Below are 19,066 nucleotides of genomic sequence, written 5' to 3'. Positions count from 1 at the left end.
GTGCATACAGTACACACCGTACATACAGTGCACGCCGCGCATACAGTACATACTGTTTATACAGTACAAACCGTGCACACAGTACACACCGTACATACAGTACACCCCGTGCATACAGTGCACAGTACATACAGTACACACCGTGTATACAGTACACAGTGCATACAGTACACACCGTGCGTAGAGCACACACAGTACACACCGTACATACAGTACATACAGTACACACATCACACACAGTACACACAGTACGTACAGTACACACGCAGTGGATACACTATCGTCCCACGTGCGACCGCATAGCCGCGTGTTGCTACCACAAACGTCGTCATCGAGCGAAGTTTGTGGTAGGAAAGTTGGTGGGTACCAGTGATAAAGATTGTTATTGTGGGATTGTTAGTGTGGGATTACTCTGTTTTTTGTGGGATTGTTATTGTGGGATTCGCGGGGGCTGAATGTGAAGATTAAAAATAGAAACGCAATGTGGTAAAAACAGACCTCATGGCCTTTCGGCAGCGCTGCGAAGAATTCCAAACACGCACACGACGCTCGTCGTAACGTGTGCGTGCTGGCGACGGACATCTGAGGACGGGGCAAGGCCCTGCCTGGGCCTCGGGCCGGGGAGGGTTCACGAGGAGACGGAAACATTCCTTCGTGACATTTAGACAAACAATGACACGCACACCTAAAATAGCTACCACCCCCCCCACTCCTCACACGCGCCTCCATATCACATTAATCCCACGCGTCATCGGCGTCACTTTAAACCAGTGGGGTGGGGACTACGGCCCGGGGGCCGGACGAGGCCCTCGGAATCATTTGGGTCTCTGGCCCTGCCAAGGCCACCGCAGGCGATACACAACATCAATACCAGCTAACATCAATACCAGCTAACATCAATACCACCTAACTTCAATACCAGCTAACATCGTCAATACCACCTAATATCAATACCAGCTAACATCATCAATACCAGCTAACATCAATACCAGCTAACATCATCAATACCAGCTAACATCAATACCAGCTAGCATCATCAATACCAGCTAACATCATCAATACCAGCTAACATCAATACCAGCTAACATCATCAATACCAGCTAACATCAATACCAGCTAACATCATCAATACCAGCTAACAATCAATACCAGCTAACATCAATACCAGCTAACATCATCAATACCAGCTAACATCATCAATACCAGCTAACATCATTAATACCAGCTAACATCGTCAGAATGGCTACAATAATGCTCAAATTAACAGAGCACTGAATGCCAAATCACGATCGCAAAGCAATACTGCTGAAAGCGACCAGATTGTTAAAACAATAAAAATTCCATATATCTCAGGAGTAACTGACAAATTAGCCCGTGTTTTGCAAAAGCAAAACATTACAGTAAGATTTGGTACAGTACACAAAATTAAAAAAAACTAGTATCTTGCACTAAAGACGCATTACCTAAATTATCAACAGAAGGTGTACATCGGATTAATTGTTTGTGGCAGCTGCTACATTGGACAGACGGGACGTAACATCAGCGTAAGACTAAAAGAACATCAGAGAAATATTAAATTATCTCAAACACAACTGTCGGCAGTGGCAGAACATGTTTGTCAACAAGGACACTCAATTGATTTTGACAATGTTGCAGTGTTGTGTAAAACTAATTATTACTGGCAAAGACTAATTAGAGAATCCATTGAAATTGAGAGGAATAAGAATAACTTTAATCGCTCTGACAGCTACAGGCTTAGTGCTGCCTGGAAGCGTATTATTAAATAATACACATGACATTTTGATTTAAAGCTTTCGTGACTGCAGTGATTCATGTTCTTGGCTCTTTCAGTGGAGTCGCGTTGGGGGGGAAGCAATAAAATAATAGAATATCTGTGTTTGTTGTTTTGTTGTTTCCCTTCGGCGTGGCTTTGCCGAGGAAGCTAGGAATATGAATGCACATTACAATTCCTTATAGGGGAAACACATACTAATTAACGGACTACTAACATAGCATATAATCACTAACACACATTACAACTAATTACTAATCTACAACTCATTACTAATCATAACCAATGACTGATTACTAATCGATTATATAATTACAATACCCCCCCTCCGCCTCTAATCACTGCACCTGATATGAGTTAAGTGATGACGTCACCCTGCTGCTCTATATAAAACCGGGAGCAAGCGAGGGCTTTACCATTCTGGCGAATTGCTTGATGGTGCTGGATGTATTTACCAGCGAAACGTCGTACTCAAACTGTAAATGTGGATTCACTCTTCAACACACCGGTGGGCTAAAGTAGTGAATTATTTGTCTTTTGTCAACGTGACACTTTTTTTGCTGATTGGCCGTGTCGGGTGGTGGAGGGTTACGACACATTTATAAATAACGCGATCTAACCCAAAAACCTTTATTATGAATAATACCAGCTAACATCGTCAATACCACCTAATATCATCAATACCAGCTAACATCAATACCAGCTAACATCATCAATACCAGCTAACATCAATACCAGCTAACATCATCAATACCAGCTAACATCATCAATACCAGCTAACATCATCAATACCAGCTAACATCGTCAATACCAGCTAACATCAATACCAGCTAACATCATCAATACCAGCTAACATCGTCAATACCAGCTAACATCGTCAATACCAGCTAACATCATCAATACCAGCTAACATCGTCAATACCAGCTAACATCGTCAATACCATCTGTGTGTGTGTGTGATGGTGCTACCATCAGACACACACAGCCACAGCTGTCTGTGTGTGTGTGATGTTGCTACCAACACACACAGACAGCTGTGTGTGTGTGTGATGTTGCTACCAACACACACACACAGACAGCTGTGTGTGTGATGGTGCTACCAACACACACACACACAGACAGTTGTGTCTGTGTGTGTGTGATGGTGCTACCAACACACGTGGCTGACACTGGAATTGTCTGCGCGTTCATCAGCACGGCCCCCGCGGCGCGCTCGTCACGTCTCGCATGCAGCAGTTGCAGCTCACACACCACACACCACGTGCAGCAGTCGAAGCTCACGCACCACGTGCAGCAGTTGCAGCTCACACACCATGTGCAGCAGTCGAAGCTCACGCACCACGTGCAGCAGTCGGAGCTCACGCGCCATGTGCAGCAGTCGAAGCTCACGCGCCATGTGCAGCAGTCGGAGCTCACACACCACTTGCAGCAGTCGAAGCTCACGCACGTGCAGCAGTCGAAGCTCACACACGTGCAGCAGTCGGAGCTCACGCGCCATGTGCAGCAGTCGGAGCTCACGCGCCAAGTGCAGCAGTTGAAGCTCACGCACCACGTGCAGCAGTTGAAGCTCACGCACCATGTGCAGCAGTCGGAGCTCACGCACCACGTGCAGCAGTTGAAACTCACGCGCCACGTGCAGCAGTCGAAGCTCACGCGCCACTTGCAGAAGTTGCAGCTCACACACCACGTGCAGCAGTCGAAGCTCACGCGCCATGTGCAGCAGTCGGAGCTCACGCGCCATGTGCAGCAGTTGAAGCTCACGCACCACGTGCAGCAGTTGAAGCTCGCGCACCACGTGCAGCAGTTCAAGCTCACGCACCATGTGCAGCAGTCGGAGCTCACGCACCACGTGCAGCAGTTGAAGCTCACGCGCCACGTGCAGCAGTCGACGCTCACGCGCCACTTGCAGCAGTTACAGCTCACGCGCCACGTGCAGCAGTCGGAGCTCACGCGCCACTTGACGTCGCCGCAAGCAGAAACTGCGACCACTCCGAGTGTGAACACTCCAGCAGAACAAGCTCCCTGAACGGAGAACCTCGATGGGCCACCTACCGCTGTGGCGGTCGGTGGCCCATCGAGGAGTCGTGCGGGGTTGTTGACGCTTCGCGGCCTGCCCAGAGCCGTGCGGGTCAAGTCGGGGCACGCCGTCACCGGCTCAAGCGTCGCTCACCGCCGTGGCCGGGAATGGAACCCAGGTCCCCAGATTCACGGCGCGGTGTGCGGCGCTAACCAAAGTGCCACCACTGCATCACAAATGTCCTTGCTGTGTGGCCAAAACGAGTGAACTTGTGACGGCATTTCAGATGAGTGTTTGAACAGTTTTAATTCTAAAACACTTATTTTAAACACACGCGTAGCTCTGTTTACTTGTCGTGAAGACCGCAGGGTCTTAGCGCCAAGCGGTGCGTGCCAGCGCATGGCCCCAGCGCTGGAAGTCAAAGAGACGGTCGTGGGATATCAACGTGACTGTCAATATCAACGTTAGTTATGTAGAAGATTCTCCTTTACAAATCTCTCTGCGCTTTTACTTTACAGCCGCTGGCCGTGTGTGTTTAGAGTGTTGTCCTTCCCCCGCACCCCCCCCCCCCCCCATTAGCACGGTTGGCTACGTACGGTGCGAAAGAAGTTCAACACGCATACATACGCGCGTTGGCTCTTTCCACTAATTTGATCCCAAACCTATAAATATTACAGCACCTTGGGCCGAATTCTCATCTCAACGAAACAAGCGAAAGAGCCACGTCCTTAGCAATGTTTAAACATTGCTAAATCAACAACAAAAGGTATACAAAAATCAAACGGAGAAGAAATATTGGCAACACAATAATTGGAATTCGTGTGTTCACATGTTTTTTGACATTTCCATGAGGGAAGTGGCCTGATACTCTGAGGAATAACATCCCACACGGGAGAAGACCGCACACTAAGTGAACAACATTGATGTTGCCGATTTCCTACAGCTTCGTAACCGTTCGGCATTTACATCGAAGCAAAAAGGAGTCCTGAACATTATAGTTGTCTTCAGGAATACCTTGTATTTTAAAAAGTTTTTTAAAGTTATTATCCCCAGAGAAATGAAAAACTTATATATATTTTGTAAGTTGATGTGAGAGACTTCAAACCTCTCCAAACGCACACACTTCAGATAAACTAGGGATATACATAATATGTAAGAGTTGAATGTCTCCACTGTCTTCTCACAAAAAGCTGCACTTAAATAATCTCCAGCGGTAATATTTCTACAAAAAGACAAAGATCCCCCGTGTAGCCTTAACGGACTGTTGGGGCAAGTGCTGTCAGTAACCAGCAGCAGCAGCAGCTTTGAAGGCCGGCACGCTCACACGAGGCGGTGGGTGGCTGCCAGCACCACGCCCGGCCGCCTTTGTCTCCCCAGTAGCGATGTTTACTACGCACCACACCAGGATACGGATTAGGTCATCGTCACTGGTGTTGGTGTTCCGTGAACGGGAATCGAACTCGGGTGACCGGATTCTTAGCGCAACACTCCCGTGTGGGTAGCAGTCACACCGCGCCGCACCTGGAGGGTCGGTGAAGGTGGTGGTGGTGGTGATGGTGGCACCTGGAGGTGAAGGTGGTGGTGGTGGTGGCGGCACCTGGAGGTGAAGGTGGTGGTGGTTGCTGCACCTGGAGGTGAAGGTGGTGGTGGCCGCACCTGGAGGTGAAGGTGGTGGTGGTGGTGACAGCACCTGGAGGTGAAGGTGGTGGTGGTGGTGGGGGTGGCAGCACCTGGAGGTGAAGGTGGTGGTAGTGGTGGTGGCACCTGGAGGTGGTGGTGGTGGCACCTGGAGGTGAAGGTGGTGGTGGTGGCACCTGGAGGTGAAGGTGGGGGTGGTGGTGGCACCTGGAGGTGGTGGTGGCACCTGGAGGTGAAGGTGGTGGTGGTGGCACCTGGAGGTGAAGGTGGTGGTGGTGGTGGTGGCACCTGGAGGTGAAGGTGAAGGTGGTGGCTGCACCTGGAGGTGAAGGTGGTGGTGGTGGTGGTGGTGATGGTGGCACCTGGAGGTGAAGGTGGTGGTGGTGGTGGTGGCGGCACCTGGAGGTGAAGGTGGTGGTGGTGGTGGTTGCTGCACCTGGAGGTGAAGGTGGTGGTGGCTGCACCTGGAGGTGAAGGTGGTGGTGGTGGTGGTGACAGCACCTGGAGGTGAAGGTGGTGGTGGTGGCACCTGGAGGTGAAGGTGGTGGTGGTGGTGGCAGCACCTGGAGGTGAAGGTGGTGGTAGTGGTGGTGGCACCTGGAGGTGGTGGTGGTGGCACCTGGAGGTGAAGGTGGTGGTGATGGTGGGGGTGGCAGCACCTGGAGGTGAAGGTGGTGGTAGTGGTGGTGGCACCTGGAGGTGGTGGTGGTGGTGGCACCTGGAGGTGAAGGTGGTGGTGGTGGCACCTGGAGGTGAAGGTGGTGGTGGCTGCACCTGGAGGTGAAGGTGGTAGTGGTGGTGGGACCGGAGGTGAAGGTGGTGGTGGTGATGGTGGTGGCAGCACCTGGAGGTGAAGGTGGTGGTGGTGGTGGCACCTGGAGGTGAAGGTGGTGGTGGTGGTGGTGGTGGCTGCACCTGGAGGTGAAGATGGTGGTGGTGGCCGCACCTGGAGGTGAAGGTGGTGGTGGTGGTGGTGGTGGCAGCACCTGGAGGTGAAGGTGGTGATGGTGGTGGTGGAACCTGGAGGTGAAGGTGGTGGTGGTGATGGTGGTGGCAGCACCTGGAGGTGAAGGTGGTGGTGGTGGTGGTGGTGGTGGTGGCAGCACCTGGAGGTGAAGGTGGTGGCACCTGGAGGTGAAGGTGGTGGTGGTGGCAGCACGTGGAGGTGAAGGTGGTGGTGGTGGCACCTGGAGGTGAAGGTGGTGGTGGTGGCAGCACCTAGAGGTGAAGGTGGTGGTGGTGGTGGCTGCACCTGGAGGTGAAGGTGGTGGTGGTGGCTGCACCTGGAGGTGAAGGTGGTGGTGGTGGCTGCACCTGGAGGTGAAGGTGGTGGTGGTGGTGGCACCTGGAGGTGAAGGTGGTGGTGGTGGTGGCCGCTCCCATTCCCCCAGGCACGCAGCATCCATCGCTGTCGTCCGTTTCACGGGAGGCTGCGATGCCTTTTGCAACGCGCGGTGTATAAATAACTCGAGTTGTGTAAGAGGAGCCGCTTTATTTGTTTATTTTTACCTTCGCACAGCAATAACGACCACAATATCTGTATAGTCGTAGAGCAATTAACTCGATACTCGAGGAAATACAATTATTTTTATTGTGCCTATTTGTTAAGCGTAGTCGGCGATCTTCACAGGCGCGCCTTTCCAATTATAGAACACCAATTAATGATAAAGGAAGAGAGGGTTGAATGACATTTCACGACAGTAAATAACCTCCACTTACTTACCCGCTCTCTTCGTCACACACAGACTGTGGCGACATTACCCGAAGGTCACTCATCACACATTTAGTTCTTGCATCAGATTTCATGCAACAGATGGAGCAGCACCATCACATTAATCAAACCCCAAATTACAGCAGCAAAACGGATCGTGGCATCTTACTGTGACAATGACACAGAGCTTTAGACTTGATGGCCAATTCTTATGACAGAATGTCAAGCAAGTTAAATGGAACTCTCAGGCAATCTCACGAATTTCGAGTTGGCTTCAACACCTCCACGTGTTTCGGGCGAAGTTCGTGACATATCCATGCGGTGGTTTTACATCTCGAAACTGCGAGAGTGGTTCAGCAGGGTCGGGCGCTGTGTGTGTGCTTGCTGTGTGTGTGCTGTGTGTGTGCTGTGTGTGTGTCCGCTGTGTGTGTGCTGTGTGTGTGTGTGCTGTGTGTGTGCTGTGTCGGTTGGCCACGTACGGTGCGAAAGAAGCTCAACATACATCCATACACACAATTGTAGAGGTGCCCTCACCGGTGCAGTAGGTGACGCAGTCGTTGGGTGGGCTGGCGCCTGCTGTGTTCACGGCCGATACCCAGAAGACGTAGAAGGTGTTGGGCTCCAGGTCCACGATGAGGCAGAAGTCCTCTCGTGCCTTCTGCCTCACGTTCACTGCACACGCCAACCCCAGTCCACACACAGCAGCGAGATCGCGCGCAGAGACGTGTACCCCAAAAACTATTGATTTTTACCATGTAAGGCTCATTGAGCTATATAGCTCTTTTTTTCAGAAGCGACCTGGCCACAAATGATAGCTCAACCAAGTGGCTTATCGCATGGAAATTTAAAGCAGCCAAATACTCATGTTGATTCTAAATGTGGAGGGAAAAAACGGAGCACCCGGACAAAAATCCACTCGACCACTGGCAGAACATGCAAACTCCAAATATACATCATTAGACCTCCTTTGCCAGTACCAAAATGTAATAATAGGGTTTTCCCCCTTTTTTCTGGAAACAAAACTGAAACCTTTTTACAAGGATTCATGTCTGCATTAACCACAATACGCCTTTTGGCGTCATCTGGTCGAGCACCAATTGGGTCGAGGCTCAAAAGAAAGCCGTCCCTTGGTGTGGACCAATCAGTTTCAAGGACAATGCATATATTATCATAGTATGTTTTTTGTTTGCATTTTGACTGCAGGTATTGTGGTTAATGCAGACATTAATCCTTGTAAAAAGGTTTCAGTTTTGTTGCCAGAAAAAGGGGAAAAACCCTATTATTCCAAATATACAGTCATCAGGGTCAGGATCGGGCTCCTGGCTTCCTCCACACCAGACGAGGTAGATAACATCTCACCACCGTGGCTCCTGTACGCTCACTTTACCCCGCCACGGTTTACCCAGTTGCGCAAAAACGAGAGGGCCGGACCAAGACGCCGCGGGAGGTCGACGCGGGCGACCCACCCGTGTCGGTGTCCTCGCACTGGAAGTCGTCCTCCGCCAGGTAGAAGACATTGTAGTGGTCCACGGTGTCGTCCGGCTCCGCCGTCCACTGCACTAGCACGGAGCTGGTGGTTCCGGACGGCTCCTGGGGCCGGATCGTGGGCGGGGACGGCACTGGAAGGAACGGCCACCGTATTTGGCAGGTGCGTGGGGTTGGGGGGGCGGAGGGCAGATTGGGCCTGGTGGCATTGCAGTTTGGAGGGCCAGGGTAGCGATTTGGAAGGCTCACGGGTTCAATTCCCGGCCGAGGACATTGAATCAGCCTTGTCATTGATTTTATTCATTTTTACTTAATTTTTATTTCACCAGGTAAGGCCGACTGAGCTATATAGCTCTTTTTCAGAAGCAATCTGACCGCAAATAATAGCTCAACAAAGTGGTTTATCACGTGGAAATCTATAGCAGCCAAATACTCTAAACGCATGTTGATTCTAAATGTGGAGAGAAAACCTGGAAAACCCGGTAAGAAATCCACGTGACCACGAGGAGAGAGACATGCAAACTCGAAATATACAGGCATCAGGGTCGGGATCGAACCTACGACCTCCTGTATACCGAGTGAGGTAGTTAACATCTCGATGAATTGAGTGGCACGTTAAGTCAACAATGGTTGTCCTATGCAAAGACTAATCCTGGCATAATAATGTGGAATTCACACCATTAATTCAGCGATATCAATAAAGGTGAATGCCGCCCGATTGCGCATTTGAGAAGGGAGGCATTTTGACTCGACTTGTGATTTGAATTGTTGGTGGTTGAAGGGACAATTCTTCCTGAGGAAGTTCTCAGCTTTAAAGTCGCTGATGGAAAACATATTAATATGTGGAGCACTAGGCCAGATAGATATGTCCCATTCACCACCATGTTACTTGTGTCCACTGTTCAATGATGCAAGGTATTTAATGATAAACATTCAAGATTTGTGACATGTATCGAGGGTCATTGATTTTAGCGTGGAGGTTTTCCTGGTTGTGACACTGCATTTTGCATAATTTATGCACTCATCTGGGATCTACTACAATCCAAATGCTTCAATATGCAGCCCATAAGCAAACACAGTGCATTTGCTCTGTGCAAAGCACGTGGTAATCATTAGCAATTACAGAATAATTTTACCGCTGTTCTATGCCAAGAGACATCAAAGGTCATCTCGTAAAACACATTGTTTATTTATTTGTATCACTAAGTGTTTACCACCTGTGGTTCTTAAGGCGACAATGTGGAAGCTTGGTATTGCAGAGACATACTGAGCGTGAAAATGTCGCTGACACATCTCTGTACATGTATAATACTGAAACGGCTGGGAGGTGGTGGTGGTGGTGGTGGCTGCACCTGGAGGTGAAGGTGGTGGTGGTGGCACCTGGAGGTGAAGGTGGTGGTGGTGGCCGCTCCCATTCCCCCAGGCACGCAGCATCCATCGCTGTCGTCCGTTTCACGGGGGGCTGCGATGCCTTTTGCAACGCGCGGTGTATAAATACCTCGAGTTGTGTAAGAGGAGCCGCTTTATTTGTTTATTTTTACCTTCGCACAGCAATAACGACCACAATATCTGTATAGTCGTAGAGCAATTAACTCGATACTCGAGGAAATACAATTATTTTTATTGTGCCTATTTGTTAAGCGTAGTCGGCGATCTTCACAGGCGCGCCTTTCCAATTAAAGAACACCAATTAATGATAAAGGAAGAGAGGGTTGAATGACATTTCACGACAGTAAATAACCTCCACTTACCTACCCGCTCTCTTCGTCCCACACAGACTGTGGCGACATTACCCGAAGGTCACTCATCACACATTTAGTTCTTGCATCAGATTTCATGCAACAGATGGAGCAGCACCATCACATTAATCAAACCCCAAAATACAGCAGCAAAACGGATCGTGGCATCTTACTGTGACAATGACACAGAGCTTTAGACTTGATGGCCAATTCTTATGACAGAATGTCAAGCAAGTTAAATGGAACTCTCAGGCAATCTCACGAATTTCGAGTTGGCTTCAACACCTCCACGTGTTTAGGGCGAAGTTCGTGACATATCCATGCGGTGGTTTTACATCTCGAAACTGCGAGAGTGGTTCAGCAGGGTCGGGCGCTGTGTGTGTGCTTGCTGTGTGTGCTGGCTGTGTGTGCTTGCTGTGTGTGTGTGCTGTGTGTGCTGTGCTGTGTGTGTGTCCGCTGTGTGTGTGTGTGCTGTGTGAGTGCTGTGTGTGTGCTCGCTATGTGTGTGCTCGCTGTGTGTGTGTTGTGTGTGTGTGTGTGCTGTGTGTGTGCTGTGTGTGTGCTCGCTGTGTGTGTGCTGTGTGTGTGTGCTCACTGTGTGTGTGCTCACTGTGTGTGTGTGTGCTCACTGTGTGTACTCACTGTGTGTGTGTGCTCGCTGTGTGTGTGCTGTGTGTGTGTGTGCTGTGTGTGTGCTCACTGTGTGTGTGTGTGCTCACTGTGTGTGTGTGTTCGCTGTGTGTGTGTGTGTGCTCACTGTGTGTGTGTGTGCTGGCTGTGTATGTGTTTGCTCTCGGGTGTGGACCAATCAAATTCAAGGACAGTGCATATTATTATCAGAGTTGTCTCTTTTGTTTGCATTTTGACTGCTTGTGTTGTGGTTATTGCAAACATGATGCCTTGAATAAAGGTGTCAGTTTTTGTGCCAGTCAAAAGGGTGAAACCTATTACTATATCTTGTTACTGGCAAAGGAGGTCTCATAATGTAATTTTAAAAACCATTAGTCAAATATACAGAACACGGCTGACTCTGGTATAGCAACCATTATTAAAATAATAAGAGGTGAATACTAATAAGCCCTGAAATTACTTGAATGTTTAGCCGCCTTTAATCATGCGTTATTGCGTTTGCCAAAGCAAGCATCTGATGAAAATTGTAGAACAACCTTGCAAAAATACTGCGTGGAGACTTGCTTCGGAGTACATTCGTGTTTCACAGCAGTCTGACACGAAGGCTTTCGCGACCAATATCATCCATAATAGTTGTAATTACTGGCGAAACGTCGTACTCGGTTTGTAAATGTTGTGGCTTGGCTCTCCAACACACCGGTTAGTGCTGTACTAGTGACGAATTGGCCACGTTCTGTTTACGTGGCAAACCTTACTAGTTGGCTGTGTCGGGTGGTGGCGGGTTTAACGACACATTTATATATTTACGCGATCTAACCCAAGAACCTCTTTATGGAGTTGGAAAGCAGCTGACAGAACGTGAGAAAATTACGCAGCCCATCAGGCGCATGGCACGGCGTTCTGGCAGTGCATCATTTCAGCAGCATCGATTTTACAACAATCAAACTCTGGGCTGGTTTCAACATTCCGCGTCTCATCAGCAGTCAGGCTGGCTCGAATCATTACTGGCGAACCGCCGATCTTACAGGCAAGGACCCTCTGTTTGCGATATGGGTCTTAGTTTAATGCACAATTATATGATACGTATATAAAACACGTTTTGTCATTTTTATTATCCACAACGACGCAGATTATTACTTGGAGTTGAACATTTTAACTGCACGTTGAGTTGAGCCATCCATGCGATGGCACCAGCAGCTGATGTTTGAAGTTTGGCGAGGCTGAGGATATTTCGTTGAACCGAACGAATCGTGGAGTCACGAGCGAGCGGCGAGGCGATGCCCTCTCTCGCCGCCATCCGATGCTCGCCCAGTGGCCCAGTGGCTGGTAGCTCGCATGGTGTCCGTTGACCCCGTGACCTTCCGTGCACGACCGCCTCCAGCCGTGCCCCTTTGGCGTGGCGCCCTGGGAAACGCCCGACGCGTCAGACCACGACAACAACAACAGCCGCCGCCGTTCGCAACTCAGCGGCGGTGACGCCACCACGGCGCTTGTGCCAGGCTAGGTGCACTGTTTCAGGCCACGTGAAGTGTCGCATGCCCGCTGCTTTCAATCTACGCGACTTTGCCGAAAGAAGCAAGAATATGAATTCCTGCAGTCACGAAACTTTAAAGTCAAAATTTAATAATTATCGACGAACGAAAAGGAGCCGGTGATGAAGGCTCACCCCCCCCCCATCCCTTGGTTTCCATCACAGTCCGGGATCACCCACGTGAGTTATGAAGCCAAACCTGGGCTCAAACTTCACTCTGGAGGTGTGTGGCACCTCTAAGCTCAGACGCTGCAGCAGCGGTGAGTTCTGCTGTACCTAGACGAGTTGGTGACAGGTATCCACCGATTTACAAAGTGAACGCGTCAGGTTATATTATATAGAATGGCGCCAAACAAATGAAATTTGCCACACCCTGCGACATTTTCCACAAACTTTACAAGCAATCAGCCTCCCACAGTTGCCATTAACAAAAGGTCTTCACAGTCAACGCAGGTGATGCAATCACACGCCAAAGGCTGCGCTACTAATCCCTGTTTTGCATAATCCTCCTTCTTTACTGTCGTTTAATTATCCAGGAATTGTTTGTGTTTACCCGGGAAAACCTCAAGAATGTTCGACGTCCGGTATAATTCATTCAGGAATGTTTTGCGTGTCGAAGAAAACGAAAGATCTTTACTTAAACCCACGCCTATCAGGGGATAATAATAATAATACAGATCCACATTGATGTCTGCCTGCTCTGTCATGCCATCTAAAACACATAACAAGCGTTGGGAATTCATAGTCTTTGGGTCTTTCGGTAAAGTCACGTAGATAGGTTCAAAGAAAATAACAAAAACTACGACGTTTCGATCGCAACACAAGCACTCGTCATCAGGAAGAAAAAAATAAGTCTTTCTGATGACGATCGCTTGTGTTGCGATCGAAACGTCGTACGTATTTTTTATTTGTTGTTATTTCCTTCGAACCGATCTACGTTACTTGACCGAAAGATCCAAAGAAAATGAATTCCTGCAGTCACGAAAGCTTCAAGTGAAGATTCAGCGTTGGGAAGTACTCGTCTTCACTTCGTGGCCCTGATCACCATCACCATCATCACCATCATCATCATCACCATCATCATCACCATCATCATCACCATCATCAGCATCATCACCATCATCATCACCATCATCACCATCATCATCACCATCATCAGCATCATCATCATCATCAGCATCATCATCACCATCATCACCATCATCACCATCATCATCATCACCATCATCACCATCATCATCACCATCATCAGCATCATTACCATCATCACCATCATCATCACCATCATCAGCATCATCACCATCATCATCAGCCTCATCACTATCATCATCACCATCATCATCACCATCATCATCAGCATCACCATCATCACCATCATCATCAGCATCACCATCATCACCATCATCATCATCATGAGCCGTTGCCGATCCACTGCTGAGTGAACGCCTCCCAGGCTGAGACCACTTTTCACAGTTCTGTGCTGTTACACAATCCATGTAATTTCTGCACGTGAATGGATCCTCGTAGCTGCGTCTCCGTGGTGGTTTTCTTCCCAAGTAAATTGACTCCTTTGACTCCTGTTCCTTCAGCAACCTTCAACGTGTCCGGCCCAAGCCGACAAAACTGGCCTTCACAGTCAATGATCAGATTTTTTATAACTTCTGATCCATCTGCTGATATTTCTCTCAGTGTCATTCTGGGAAATCATCTCTCGATGCCTTGTTTCACTTTTCATCTCATTTTCCCATTCTCTTTGTCTGTGTAGACGTTTCTGATCGACGCGTGATATCTGGAAACACGTACCCATTTAAAACTGTGTCCGTCGGGCGCAATGATCGATTGATCTCTCCAAAAACACTCCGCCCTCTTTTCCTCTTTCATCATTTCGATCTGCCATCAACAATTGCAGGGCCCGTTGGTGAATACTTCACATTGCTGGCACAGGGATACAAAAAAACCCCAACACATTCCTCACTCACGTAACTTTAAATGTCCTCTACCTTTAAATCTTGCTCTGCTAAGTCAGTCAAAATCATTACATTTTTACACTCATAACATAATTATTACGTGCCCGAAACATCACCTATTTTATTTTAACTTTTAAGGGCATGGTGTTATTGACGAACGTGTCTAGTTTAAGTTGTTGTGCTTTTTGCACCACTGCCAACGCAGAAGCAGCATCAACTAGTTTATCAAAGAGATCGGTCTCTCATTAGGACGTGCAATTATGACTTCCCACAAATCAGAACTCCTCAATTGATGTAACCCCAAAGGGATTGATGGGCTGAATGAATGATACCGGGAATTGAACTTGCAACCTCATTGTGTGCGCATTATTCTAACGGTCATCGATACCTGGCCAGATGAACATTCAAAAATGACACGGACGAACACGCAACGTGAACACATTTAATTACATTCAGCACTCGACTGCATGATGACCTAGCAAATTCAGTCTGTAATCATAATGACTGACTTTTATTTAGGGACGGTACGAATCCTATGTGTGATGAATAAGAGTGTGTGTACGTTATGATTAATAAGAGTGTGTGTACGTTATGATTAATAAGAGTGTGTGTACGTTATGATTAATAAGAGTGTGTGTAACGTTATGATTAATAAGAGTGTGTGTAACGTTATAATGAATAATAAGAGTGTGTGTACGTTATGATGATTAATAAGTGTGTTACGTGATGATTAATAAGAATGTGTGTACGTTATAATGAATAATAAGAGTGTGTGTACGTTATGATGAATAAGAATATGTGTGTACGTTATGATGATTAATAAGAGTGTGTTACGTGATGATTAATAAGAATGTATGTACGTTATAATGAATAATAAGAGTGTGTGTACGTTATGATGAATAAGAATGTGTGTACGTTATGGGCACGTGGCATGAAAACACCTCGGGTGAAATAGTATCCATGTTCGGCATTTTAAAAATGCGGCTCCGAGAGTGGAAAACATCGCTTCAGGAGTTCAATGGAACCGGCTGCCCTTGTTCGAGTGAACCTCCACACGGCAGTGGAGAATTCACCTCGGGGAGACAGCGGAAAATCATTCACACACAACCGGAGGAGACGGAAGAACACTGCCCACGACGTGAACCTGAGACCCTCCAGACAGAGGCATCTTGATCGATACCAATTCGTATTCCACCCACATCTGCTCCCGGCACACACACAGCAATGTAACCATGACGTACACAGCTCATCAGCCTCACGGGCTACTGGGAGTGCATCATTTCAGCAGCGCTGGTTAATCACGAGCAAGCGCCTCTGGGCTGGTTTCGACATTCAGTGGCTCATCAGAATGTTTACTGTCACTGAACCAGCAGTACTGCGCGTGGGTTCCATCGTGACCCTGACGATGCCTGTTGTTGTACATTTGGAGTTTTGTGTCTTCGACACGCGTTCAGGATGATTTGGCTGCTACTATAACTTTCCACGTGCGGTGATCGAGCCTCTGCGATGGGCTGTAGCCACGTGTGGCCAGGTCGCCTCTGACAAACAGCTCACAGCTCCAGTGGGCTTGGCCTGAAAGATGTTTAAGGATTCTGAATGGCAAGGGACTCGCTCTCTCTCTCTCAGATGTGGGTCCTGGGTCGACGCCCTCGCTACACTGCAGACAACGCAAGTTGTTGTTACACAGCATGGGTGGTGGTGAGGCGCCACCTGGTGGCAGGGCCGTGGTGGTGGTGAGGCGCCACCTAGTGGCAGGGTGGTGGTGGTGAGGCGCCACCTGGTGGCAGGGCCGTGGTGGTGGTGAGGCGCCACCTGGTGGCAGGGTGGTGGTGGCGACGGGGCGCCACCTGGTAGCAGGGCCATGGTGGTGGTGAGGCGCCACCTGGTGGCAGGGCTGTGGTGGTGGTGACGAAGCGCCACCTGGTGGCAAGGCCATGGTGGTGGTGGTGAGGCGCCACCTGGTGGCAGGGCCGTTGTGGTGGTGAGGCGCCACCTGGTGGCAGGGCCGTGGTGGTAGTGACGAGGCGCCACCTGGTGGCAGGGCCGTGGTGCTACAGGGCGCAGGGCACCGCCGAGGCTCTCCCGAGTCAAGGGGCCCGCTGAGCCCCGGGCGCCCTGCAGCATCGTATTTGTATATACAGTATGTACAGTATGTGCGGCATGTACAGTATATGCAGTAGGTGCTGTATTACAATGTGCAGTAGGTGACGTATGTGCAGTAGGTGATTATGTGCAGTATGTACAGTATGTGCAGTGTGTACAGTAGGTGCCGTGTGTACAGTGTGCACAGTATGTGCCGTGTGTACAGTAGGCGCTGTATGTACATTATGTGCAGTGTTACAGTAGGTGCCGTATGCACAGTATGTGCCGTATGTACAGTAGGCGCTGTATGTACATTATGTGCAGTATGTGCAGTGTGTGCAGTGTGTACAGTAGGTACCTATGTACCGTGTACAGTATGGGCAGTATGTGCTGTATGCACATGTGCATTATGTACAGTATGTAGTGTGCTGTGTGTACAGTAGGTGCTGTATGTACAGTATGTGCAATGTGTACAGTAGGTGCTGTATGCACATTGTCCATTATGTGCATTATGTACAGTTGGTGCTGTATGTACATTATGTGCAGTACGTACAGTGTTCCGTGCACACAGTATGTACAGTATTTATTTTGTATGTACAGTATGTGCAGTATGTGTCGTATGTACAGTATTACAGTGTTTCTTTTGTGTGTACAGTATGCGCAGTATGTGTCGTGTGTACAGTATGTACAGTATTTATTTTGTATGTGCAGTATTGCAGTATGTGCCGTATGTACAGTATTTATTTCGTATGTACAGTATGTGCAGTGCGTTGAACTTATTTCGCGCCGAACGTGGCCAACCGTGCTCATCGGAGGCGTGGAGGAAGGACAACAAACTAAAGACAGAAGCAGAGTTTGTGAAGTACCACAAAGTTTGTGAAGAACCACAAAGTTGTGAAGAACCACGAAGTTGGCAAGAACCACGAAGCTGTGAAGAATCACACAGTTGTGAAGAACCACAAAGTTTGTGAAGAACCACAAAGTTTGTGAAGAACCACAAAGTTGTGAAGAACACAGAGTTTGTGAAGAACCACAAAGTTGTGAAGAACCACAGAGTTTGTGAAGAACCACAAAGTTGTCAAGAACCACAGAGTTTGTGAAGAACCACAAAGTTGTCAAGAACTACAAAGTTGTCAAGAACCACAAAGTTGTCAAGAACCACACAGTTTGTGAAGAACCACAGAGTTGTGAAGAATCACAAAGTTGTCAAGAACTACAAAGTTGTGAAGAACCACAAAGTTGTGAAGAACCACAAAGTTGTCAAGAACTACAAAGTTGTGAAGAACCACAGAGTTGTGAAGAACTACAGAGTTTGTGAAGAACCACAAAGTTGTGAAGACCCACAAAGTTGTAAAGAACTACAAAGTTTTGATTTAAAGCTTTCGTGACTGCAGTAATTCATATTCTTAGTTTTTTTGGTAAAGTCACGTTGAAGAGAAACAACAATATAATAAAATATATATATAAAACAATAAAAAAAATTCTCACGACGTTTCGACCATAACTCAAACGAACGTCGTGAGAATTATTTATTGTTTTATATATTTTATTATTTTGTTGTTTCTCTTCAACGTGACTTTACCGAAAAAACTAAGAATATGAACTACAAAGTTGTGAAGAACCACAAAGTTGTGAAGAACCAGAGAGTTTGTGAAGAACCACGAAGTTGTGAAGAACCACAAAGTTGTCGAGAACCACAAAGTTGTCAAGAACCACAAAGTTGTCAAGAACCACACAGTTTGTGAAGAACCACAGAGTTGTGAAGAATCACAAAGTTGTCAAGAACTACACAGTTGTCAAGAACCACAAAGTTTTGAAGAACCACAAAGTTTGTGAACAACCACAAAGTTGAGAAGAATCACAAAGTTGTGAAGAACCACAGAGTTGTGAAGTACCACAGAGTTTGTGAAGAACCACTAAGTTGTGATGAACCACAAAGTTGTGAAGAACTACAAAGTTGTGAAGAACCACAAAGTTGTGAAGAACCACAAAGTTTGTGAACAACCACGAAGTTGTGAAGAACCACAAACTTGTCAAGAACCAAAGTTGTGAAGAACCACGAAGTGGAAAAGAACCACAAAGTTGTCAAGAACCACACAGTTTGTGAAGAACCACAGAGTTTGTGAAGAACCACAGAGTTGTGAAGAATCACAAAGTTGTCAAGAAACGCAAAGTTGTCAAGAACCACAAAGTTGTGAAGAACCACAAAGTTTGTGGACAACCACAAAGTTGTGAAGAATCACAAAGTTGTGAAGAACCACAGAGTTGTGAAGTACCACAGAGTTTGTGAAGAACCACTAAGTTGTGATGAACCACAAAGTTGTGCAAAAATATCAAAGTTGTGAAGAACCACAAAGTTGTGAAGAACCACAGAGTTTGTGAAGAACCACAGAGTTTGTGAAGAACCACAAAGTTGTGAAGAACCACAAAGTTGTGAAGAACCACAAAGTTGTGAAGAACCACAAAGTTGTGAA

The 19,066-nt window shown here is 47.8% G+C and overlaps 1 protein-coding gene across 2 annotated transcripts; it reads right to left on the bottom strand.

Moving 5' to 3' along the window:
* Positions 1–3,889: 3,889 nt before the first annotated feature.
* LOC142924407 (fibronectin type III and SPRY domain-containing protein 2-like) lies at positions 3,890–17,463 on the bottom strand. 2 transcript variants are annotated; one of them, XM_076066753.1, is made up of 2 exons: positions 8,625–17,463; positions 3,890–7,830 (listed from the first exon to the last, which is right to left on the bottom strand). In XM_076066753.1, exon 2 carries the CDS (start codon positions 6,851–6,853, stop codon positions 5,315–5,317), a length of 1,539 nt encoding a protein of 512 aa, XP_075922868.1. In that variant the 5' UTR covers positions 6,854–7,830; positions 8,625–17,463; the 3' UTR covers positions 3,890–5,314. The 2 variants fall into 2 exon arrangements, with proteins under 2 accessions (XP_075922868.1, XP_075922869.1); XM_076066754.1 differs by having other exon boundaries at positions 6,934–7,830.
* Between the last annotated feature and the right edge of the window lie 1,603 nt (positions 17,464–19,066).

The sequence above is a fragment of the Petromyzon marinus genome, chromosome 13 (assembly GCF_048934315.1).
Source record: "Petromyzon marinus isolate PM22_M1 ecotype Great Lakes invasive population chromosome 13, UKy_Petmar_22M1.pri1.0, whole genome shotgun sequence".
Taxonomy (NCBI): domain Eukaryota; kingdom Metazoa; phylum Chordata; class Hyperoartia; order Petromyzontiformes; family Petromyzontidae; genus Petromyzon; species Petromyzon marinus.
This window is presented reverse-complemented; position numbering and strand designations above follow the sequence as displayed.